General features: G+C 46.2%; 1 protein-coding gene across 4 annotated transcripts; it reads left to right on the top strand.

Annotated features, from left to right (window-relative positions):
* The first annotated feature begins 957 nt into the window (after positions 1-957).
* Positions 958-7,968, top strand: LOC123418547 (triose phosphate/phosphate translocator TPT, chloroplastic-like). 4 transcript variants are annotated; one of them, XR_006617938.1, is made up of 13 exons: positions 958-1,355; positions 3,203-3,271; positions 3,380-3,445; positions 3,522-3,600; positions 4,172-4,292; positions 4,422-4,517; positions 4,919-5,031; positions 5,126-5,203; positions 6,641-6,757; positions 6,981-7,080; positions 7,195-7,295; positions 7,437-7,560; positions 7,649-7,968. XR_006617938.1 is itself a non-coding variant. In XM_045107033.1 (12 exons), exons 1-12 carry the CDS (start codon positions 1,102-1,104, stop codon positions 7,479-7,481), a joined length of 1,239 nt encoding a protein of 412 aa, XP_044962968.1. In that variant the 5' UTR covers positions 959-1,101; the 3' UTR covers positions 7,482-7,968. The 4 variants fall into 4 exon arrangements, 2 of the variants coding, with proteins under 2 accessions (XP_044962968.1, XP_044962995.1); XR_006618023.1 differs by having other exon boundaries at positions 962-1,355; positions 7,455-7,560; XM_045107033.1 differs by having other exon boundaries at positions 959-1,355; positions 7,437-7,968.
* Positions 7,969-10,168: the final 2,200 nt, after the last annotated feature.

The following is a 10,168-nucleotide window of genomic DNA, read 5'->3' as shown; positions in this document are numbered from 1 at the left end:
TGATGAAAGCGTCAGCCCACCGTTCATCGTCGGAGTCCCAAGTCGACGCTCCCTTGAGCTCCATGTTGAAGAGTGCGGCTTGTTTCCGCGTATGCCTGTCCTCACGATAGGCGGCTCGCTCCGTCCTCCTCTCCGCCCTCCTTTGCGCGGAGAATGCGCGCTCGTCGAGGACGTCCTGCAGAAACTGTTGGCACCACGCCGCCATGGTATATTCGTCCATCTCGGCGATGCCGAGGCGGCGCTCCCGCCTCTGGTTCTGACGACGGTGCTCTTCGGTGACAACCCATGGGGAGGCGCGAGCCACTATGCCCACTCCCGCATGATCACCTCGGAGAAATTTATGTCCCTACGAGGCCGGTTGAGGCGCCACGCCACTGCATCGTACGTGCTGGCGGCCTCGTCGGCGGTGTCAAACGTGTCGAGGCCGAGGTGCATGTCGCTGGAGCGGATCTAGGCATAGAAGGTGTCAGAGGGGCGTTCGCGGACACCGTGGAAGCGAGAACTTCCCTGGCGGCGCGGCGGCGGCGGCGGCGAGGCGAGCAGAGACGAGAAAGAGCGACGGAGAGAGTGGTGGGAGGGCGCGTGGTGAGGCACAGAGCAGTGAGAGGATGCGTGGAGGGCGTTGAATTTATAAAGCGCGCCGAATGCCATGCGCCAAAGCTAACACGCGTCGGACTTACGTGCGATCTTTTTTCGGAATCTCCCGCGTCCATTGGAGCGCGCGAAGCCGCTTCATACGTGTTAAAACCAATGTTTTTCACGCGCGTGTTATTTACGGTCACTGTTGGAAATGTTCTTAATGTTTATTGGTGATTATTAATGGTGCGAAGACGACATGTCATCAATAACGTTTTCTACACTAGTGTTAACGGAGAAATAATGGATTGGATTTCTTGCAAGAAAATCCTTCAAACAAACAGAGTAGGCCACTATGACTTAGAGATCCACAGTTCGTGAGCGTGCTCTGAGCTCCTGCCGTCTCCCCTCCCGACGCCTGTTCGACTGTTGCCGCTCTTTCGTCTGACGGGCTCTATCTCCCCGCGCGCGCACCTCCACCACACAACATCCTCACACTGACGCCTTCGCGGTAGACAGACACAAATGGCGGCGGTCGCCACCATCCTCTGCGGCGGCGGCGCCGCCGTCGCCGGCCACCAGCGGTTCCGCCGCCGCGGAGCCCCATCGCTCCATGCCAGAGGCAACCCCGTCTCGGACGGCGCTCACCTGGTCTGCGGTGGGAAGCTCCGACCGGCGTTGTTCCCCGCTTCCTCCTTCGGTACCGTATCCCTGCCTTCTCCGGGGAGTAGGAGGCTCCCCCGGACGTCGGCTTCCGGTCCCTCATCTGACTCCCAGGGGTTAGTGTATCTTGCCTTCCCGCAGCCCCTACTCCATTACAGCGTAAACTCCACATTTTATCCAGTAGCTGTGCGTGGTTTTGTTATTGGACTTGTGTTATTTTTCTCAGACTGAAGAGCTCGATCTAGTACTACTTGTTAGGACGACCTGCCAGCTGACTTGGGCGCACAGCCCAGACGCTTAGAGCAACTCCAGCAGGCCCCGCAAAATCTTGACCCGCAAAACGCGTTTGCAGTTTCATGAAGATCTCGTTTGCGGGTCGAAAATTAGCGCGGCCGAACAGAAACCGTAGATGAAACTGCGTAATTTGAAAATATAGTTTCACGGGAAGTTCATACTACATACTACATATATTTTATATGATCAAGCATTGCAAACACTAGTTCATACTACATACTACATTAGTACTAGTACTAGGGGGGTGGGGATCTCATGGTGGCGAGCTCGCGGCCATGGACGACGCCTCCGAGGAGCTCAATCCTCCTCGCCGGAGCTGCAGAGATCGATGTACTTCGCCCTCTGCTCCTCGCGGATGCGCCACCACTCGTCGTCCTTCGCCTTGGTGGCGAGGTTGGCCGCGACCGCTTGCCGCCACTGGAGGTCTTCGATCTCCTCGTCGTGGCGCCGGCGCTCCGCCTCCTCGTGCACGCTTTGCTCGGCAATGGCGGCCGCAATCGCGTCCACGTCGGCGACGAAGTCCTCCGGCCCGACGACTCCGCGGCGGTCGAGCTCCTCGGGCTCCTCCTTGATGGGGGCGAACTCGACGTCCTCCGGCTCCTCCGACCACTGCCTCTTCACATGGCGGCTGGAGGCGGAAGGTGGTCGCCGGCGGCGAGAAATGTGGAGAAGGGGGGTGGGGAATTGCGTGGCTCGGCGGCGGCGGGGGATAGGGTTTCGACCCGCAAACGCGCCGCGGCAAATTTTTGTACGGGCCGGGCGAGTATGCGGGCTCTGTTCTGGCCGGAAAAATGGGCCGAACCCGCATACTCGCCGGAATTTTGCGGGTTCGCGTCTTTTGCGGGGTCTGCTAGAGTTGCTCTTATTTGCTAGGGAAACACCAAATTTGTGCCCAATCCTCCATCTATCTAATTAAGGCATATAAGCTGAAGTTGGACTCCTACACTTAAATCATGCTTTGTTCTGAATACTGTAATAACACTAATTAGCTAACCAATGCTCATAATTTCCTCTGATAGCATTCTATTTGGATGCCAATGCTGCTATGCTACATCTATTATGTTATCGACTTACTGAGTGAAAATACGTTGTCCTACCAAAATTCATGATTTTTTAGGACGTTATTTCACACGCATGCTTTAGTTGGTCTAAGTATGTACAGTATTCGTGGACATGCTCTTAACATAAGAGAAATTATGCATTACTGCTGGTATGTGGCCCTAAGAGCTGAGGTTATTCATTTCTATCCACTTGGATTCCGCTTTGTTCAAAGTGCATGCAGCCATGCACGCTAAGCAGGATAATACATGCCCATGGTAATTAGTGAGAATGGTAGAGTCTTCAATAGTTTCCTACCTTCTGTAAGACATGCGCATGTGTGTTCGCGTGTGGTTGTGCATGTCAGTTGTGTGTTTGTGCCTATACTCTCGCAGTCTTGCTAGTTTCAATAGTGAGAGAGAGTCTTATTTTCTGATTAAGTATTTCTGGCATGTTTTGCCAACAAATCTCAAAGTGTGCGTCTGTGTTGTACTTGTTGTTTTCTCAAAAAATAAAAATCTCAAAGTGTAGAATTCAACACGAATCTTCATGAGAGCTCTGAGATTAGTCTTGTTATCCCCAGCACGACTTGTTGTATCACCCTAACACAACTTATCGTTGTCACTTACAGGCAAGCAAAGCCCATCGGTTTTTTGGAGAGGTACCCGGCTCTTGTCACTGGTTTCTTCTTCTTCATGTGGTATGCTCACTCACTTCACCTGCAGGTCATATATCGTATAAATGTAAACCACAGTTATGTAGATGACAGAGAGTGTTTCTAATGATGCTATTTTGATATAATATGTAGGTATTTTTTGAATGTGATATTTAACATCCTCAACAAGAAGATCTTTGATTACTTCCCCTATCCATAGTATGTGTCCGTCCGAATTATTTTTTATGCTGAGATCAGTTCTGTTCATCATCTGAACTTTTACCAACTTGCATAGCTTTGTGTCGGTGACCCATCTTTCGGTTGGAGTCTTGTACTGCCTTATCAGCTGGGGCACCGGTCTCCTGAAGCGTGCGGTATTTCTCATCACAACCCTGACTCATGGTTCATTATATTTAGTCACAAGTAGTGATCAGCGTTTCACAAAATTATAATTTTGAAAACATGAAGCATCGGGTCATTGATGTCTTTAGGCATTTATATGTTTATTTTCTGAAGTACTTAGACACAATTACTTATAATAATTTATTGGTACCATAATCCTTAGCAAATGATGTTGGTTCTCGATGGATATATACACAATTGAAATAGCCGGATCAAGTCAAACATTTACAGAAATCACTTGATCTGCAACATTTTTCTTCTGTGTCTTTACCTGTTTGCAATCAACTTATGACCCATTCTCCTTGATATCTTACACTACAGTGCTATAGAGTGCATTTCTGAATTTTCAGGAATTTACAAATGATGAAATGGGCTTCTAAGAATCACACTAAATTATGCACAAAATGTAAATTTAGTTCTTTGTTGAGAATATTTTGTATATTTCTGTGAATCATCAAGTGTTTCTTGTCCTTGTTCTTTTTATTTTTAATGATGTTATTTCTGGAAGAAAGTAGTAAACCCAACACTGTTGTACTCTTGTAGCCGATGAATTCGACGCTTTTGAAGCTGCTGCTGCCAGTTGCAATTTGTCATGCCATCGGTCATGTAACGAGCACTGTGTCTTTTGCTGCCGTATCGGTCTCATTTGCCCACACCATTAAAGGTGCTGCAACCATATTCTAGTTTTGTTCTCTGTCTGTTGTGCTGACTTTTTCTTTTTCTTTTTATACATGTTTTAAATCTTTTAAGGCAAATATTTTTAATATCTTAATAACAAACAAATACAATCCAGCTCTCGAGCCGTTCTTCAACGCGGCTGCTTCACAGTTTATTCTTGGGCAGCAAGTTCCCTTCACATTGTGGTTATCCCTGGCTCCAGTTGTGATAGGTAATTTCTGGTTATTACATTTTTTGCTTGTCATACTATCCATATATCACTTAGGACATTTTCTGCACAATATTTTCATCATCATTGTTAATATTGTTCAATATTCACATGAAGTTTAGCTCCCCATGTTTCATGCTGTTTGATTTGGGACAAGAGGAAAATAGATGTTATAGAATGCAAGTGTTGTAGATTGTCCTTTTCGTTTTAATTTGTGATGAGTACGGGGTTGGTTAGGTCATAAAGTGTGACTAGCAAGATTCTTAAGATGAGAACCGTAGGCACTAGGCATGATAGTTCCTTTGTTGACATGATGATTGTAGAATCATGTCAGGATCACACCTCGAAAATAGCAATTCTGATCATGAGATGTGGACCAGGATTAACTATTTTAAACTGAACAGGTGTATCAATCGCATCTCTCACCGAACTCTCATTCAACTGGACTGGTTTCATCAATGCCATGATTTCTAATATCTCATTCACCTACCGTAGCATTTATTCGAAGAAAGCTATGGTTTGTGTCTTGCTTTAAGGTTTTGCACCCAGTTTTCCTTCCTCTTGAAGAATTCATATTTAACAATTTTTCTTGTTATTTCTATTTGTCCCAGACTGACATGGATAGCACCAATCTGTATGCCTATATCTCCATAATTGCTCTCATCGTCTGCATTCCTCCAGCACTTATTGTAAGTCTATGGTTATCATTAAACTTTAGATAATATATTTCTTCAATTGATTTTCTTTACTCCTGTTTTCTGTAAAGAAATCCAAATATTTTATGATTAGACTGAGATCCTATCATGAGCCGAGCACATCCAAACTGGATTCAATTGGGATAAAGAGCAGTAAGGGTAATTGGGAAAGAAAAACTTATCAATTGTTGCCACGGGAAATTGATCCGCGCAGCACCACAGATTCCTCATTTTGGTGGAGGTAAACCGACCGTTTTCAGTGAAAAGCGGAAAGGATGAGCCGAACTCCAGGGCTGCTAGGGCTGAGCAGAAGCTATGACCTAGGTGCCGGAAAGGAAAAACGCAGGAGAAAAAAAGTAATATAGAGTTGCAAAAGGTGTCGGTTGATTCTGTCTTTTTAGTCGGCCATATACCCCTTTATCTGTAGGACCGGCTTAATCAGCGAATGTCAGCTGGGAAGCATGGCAATTCCGAACGATTTGCATGGCAATTTATGTTGGCCGAGGATGGCAAGTTTAGTTGGCAAGGATGGCAAATCCGCCTCGGTTCAGTTTTTTGCCAGGATTTGCCGTGCTTGCAAACTAAATTTGCCATCCTCGCGACAATATAAATTGCCATAGGAACATTCCATTTGCCACCCCCTCCCAGTGATTGTCAGCTGAATAGTATTACTCGTATAATCGTATATGTAAGGGTATGCCTGGTCTATGGAAAAAGGAATAGGACCCCTAGCTAGTCACATATCGTTCCTAATTAGTTCAGCCAGCACCCTAAGCATACGAAGCATCAGCCTAGGTCCCATACTAGTACATACCTCTGTCTCTGCTTGTTCCAGCCGAACAACTAGCCCGTGCAAATTTCTTTCTGTCAATCATCCTCCAAGCCAGACTTGCAAATAAATGGTTTTAGATTTAAAGGTGGGAAAGAGATTTTTTCCCAAACTTTAGGGATGAAAAGTGGATATTATCTGTTTGCAGTGCCATACTTGACTGCTAGGAGATGGACATTTATTCCATTATTAGGGCCTGCAATACTGCAACTAATGCCACAAGTTCCTGTTCTTGTATGTGTGGACATGGCTGCATGCAGTTTGTATATGCAATTATGTATAACAAGATGATGCCCCACGTGATTGGTGTCGGCATGATAATCCCAAAATTCTGTATGAACGATCTAGCATCATGATTAAGGGAGCATATATTACGTTTATAATTTTGATTATAACATGAGTATTGTTTCTGCAACACAAACAATTGTAAGAATATGCAATGGAATAAAAAATTACTTGTCCTGCAGCATTATAGCTTATGACTGCGTGATTCACCTGATTCATGGATATAAATTCCTATTCACAAACTACTTTTACTGTCAATTCTGCATGTATAGACCATTGATTGTAATATATTTATTTATCACAGTCTTAACTTGCAGATTGAAGGACCTCAACTAGTGCAGCATGGATTTAAAGATGCAATTGCCAAAGTTGGATTAACAAAGTTAGTTTCCAATATTTTCTTGGCGGGCTTGTTCTATCACCTTTATAACCAGGTATAAAGTTTCACGTCAAGATGATATTGATCAACTTCAACCATGTCAACCACAGTGTGACCCTGCATCTGGTGCACATGGACATCTTTTAGTTGTTTCAGATACAGAAATAAATCATGATATCGCCAGATATGCATTATAATTGTGCCATTTCTGATGATAGTTTTGCCATTCTTTCATTTATCTGTTATAATTTGGTCCTAAAAGAATTCTGGACATACAGGTTGCAACAAACACATTGCAGCGGGTGGCCCCTCTAACACATGCCGTCGGCAACGTGTTGAAACGTGTCTTTGTCATCGGCTTCTCAATCATCATTTTTGGTATCGCTAAATTCTATTGTTTCTTAATGACAGATACATATGTCGGCTCTTGTTCTTCCAATTTCTTCTACTGGTGTACTCTTGTCACATAATACTTTTTTGAATGCTGAGCAGGCAACAAGATCACGACACAAACTGGAATTGGAACAGCCATTGCTATTTCTGGTGTTGCTCTATACTCAGTTATCAAGGCTAAGATTGAGGAGGAGAAAAAGGTATGTTAATCCTTACTAGATGTTCTAAATCAGAATAATTGGATTGTGTTGCATAATTCTACTATTCAATAGTACTTTTCATATTCTTGCTAGCTCCCTACTAGCTTTGTTGTGGATAAAAAGGTTAATTAATGTTCTTAGGATTTGTGTCCTGTTCAGGAAGGCGTGCCGGCGGTAGCTCCTTGAAGATGGAATAAGGTCCTCCCTGCCTAGCCCCTGGCCGTCGGTGCATGTAGCATCTATCATCGTCGAAGGGCGTGTCGAGGTGTGTCTCCGGCGGATCTCGTGGGATTCACTCGGTTCGGTATTGGTCTTTGCTGGATCTCCAATTTTCGTTCGTGTGTTTACAACAGGTTGAATCCTTTAGATCTATGATTCTCTTCATCGTCGACAGTTGTTGTTCTGGTGCACTGGTCGTGTGGGGCATTAGTATGATGACTTCCGACTGTTTAGTTTTGCTCGGCACGGTGAGGGAGGGACGATGCCGGCAGTGCACCTTTGGCTCGCTCAAGTGCTTTAGTCATCGCTAGGTGATCTACGAACCTAAGTGTATTTTTTTTCTAGTGTTCTTTGCACTGTCATGACAGATAATGCATAGACCAGAAGTTTTCTTTATAAGATCTTAGGGTAATTTAAGCCAGACCTATTGGATTTCAGTTTAATACTTTTTGGAGTTCTTGGAGTTCAGCTTAATACCTTTTGGACTTCAGCTTAATACTTCTAATAACCTGAACTGCAACAACTCCAAGAAGTCTGGTACTGTAGATGGGGAACTATCTATGCATTGGTGTAGACGGGGCACTATTCACGGGTTAATATGGACGTTGCACAGGTTCGTAGTAACTGGGGCTGTTCGTGTTGAACTGACTGTTGGTTCTCGAACAAACGGTACGGAGTGGAGGCATGCCACGTTCATTGGGGACATGAACATGGCATATTACTGTATCTCAAATTCTTAATCCAACTGCCAGCAACCTCGGTCCCCTCCTTCCTCGATCCTCTGCGTCATCGCCGGGTTTGAGCAAGTTCATGTTCTGGCTACGGGTCGACGCATCCAAACGGCCTGCCTCTGCTTTCGTCCAGACGCGACCAACGCTTGTTCATGTTAAACGTAACCAGTACTTAGCGTATAAGGCAAAGAGGATCTAACAACCCAACCGAAGGAGGAATAGTTAGACAGGATAAATACTTATGTAATCTTTATCCTTTCTTATATCTATCTCTTGTTTCCTTTTTCTCCAAGTTGTACTCCTAGAATCTCTCCAACAACTTGTACGCATATTGGGCTCGCACCCCATCTATTTAACACGCATCACGTCGTCCAGGAAGGATAAGATGTTTCCCGCATTGTCGCACATGGTATCAGAGCTACCTTCCTCCATTAATCTAGCTAGTCCACCTCCATCAAAAGTGCGCAGCCGCCATGTCTTCCTCCACCTCCCACCAGCCGTTGCTCAGCAGCGGAGTCGTGGAGAAACTCTCCCGCACCAACTATGTTCTGTGGTGAACACAGATTACGCCACAACTGCGGGGCGCCGGCGTCTACCAGTACGTCGATGACACAACACCTGAACCGGCCAAAGTCCTGGTCACCAAGGACAACGCCGGAAAGGAGATCTCTGAGCCGAATCCCCTTCATCCGACCTGGGTGAGGGAGGATCAACAGGTCCTTGGATACCTGCTCCAAAACCTCTCCAAGGAGGTGCTCGTCACGTTGACTACGATCGCCACGACGCGAGAACTCTGGGTGGCACTGGCGAGCATGTTCTCGTCACAATCACTCAGCCGCGTCAACAACATCCGAACTGCGCTGATCAACGCGTAGAAGGGAAACCAATCGGTGGCCTCCTACTTCGCCGCCATGCGAGGCTTTGCTGACGAACTCGCAGCAGCCGGCAAGGCCATCCAAGATGAGGAGCTCATGTCCTACATCATCCACGGGCTTGGCCAAGATTACCAGCCCCTGGTCTCCGCCTTGGACGCTCGCGTCACTTCGGTAACTCTCGACGAGCTTTTCACTATGCTTAGTAACTTTGATCAACGCATGGCACAGTACCACGGCTCCGATGGCGGTTTCAAGTCGTCGGCCAACTCTGCCTCCAGGGGCCTCAACAGTGGATCTTGCTCGCGTGGCTCCTCCCGTGGCAGGGGACGTCGCGGAGGCGGTACTCCTCGTGGGAACTCCAACGGGCGCCGCGGTGGTGGTTCCAACAGATCCTGTCCGGACATGCCTCGCTGCCAGATCTATGGCAAGCCTGGTCATACGGCGAAGGACTGCTGGTACCGCTACGACGAGGATGAAGACTCCTTGCAAGATGAAGAAAAGGTTGTCGCGGCGGATGATGGCTCCTATGGTGTCGACACAAAGTGTATGTCGACAGCGGCGCCACCAACCACATCACCAACGAACTCGAGAAGGTCACCATGAAGGAGAAATACCGTGGCAAGGACCAAATCGACACTGCCAGTGGTGAAGGTATGGGTATACGTCACATTGGCCATTCAATTATTAATACCCCTAGTTAAAAAATTCATCTTAAAAGAATCTTGCATGTTGCTCGTGCCCACAAAAATCTTCTTTCCGTTCATAGAATTGCCATCGACAATCATATTTTTCTTGAGTTTCATCCTTATTTCTTTTTGATCAAGGATCAGGCAACGAAGAAAATTCTCTATCGAGGTAGATGTGTTCGAGGGCTCTACCCGTTGATTCTGGAGTTTAGAAGATTCAATAAGCAAGCTTGTGGTGCTATCAAGCTCTCGTCCACTCGATGGCACGATCGCTTAGGACATGCCTCCTTTTCTTTAGTTGAAAAATCGCTTAGGAAAAATAAGCTCCCGTTTGTTGGTGAGCGCACTATTGAAACTATTTG

This window comes from Hordeum vulgare, chromosome 1H (assembly GCF_904849725.1).
Source record: "Hordeum vulgare subsp. vulgare chromosome 1H, MorexV3_pseudomolecules_assembly, whole genome shotgun sequence".
In the NCBI taxonomy this organism is placed as follows: Eukaryota; Viridiplantae; Streptophyta; class Magnoliopsida; order Poales; family Poaceae; genus Hordeum; species Hordeum vulgare.
Note: the sequence above shows the minus strand (reverse complement) of the source record. Positions and strands in the feature narration are given on the sequence as shown.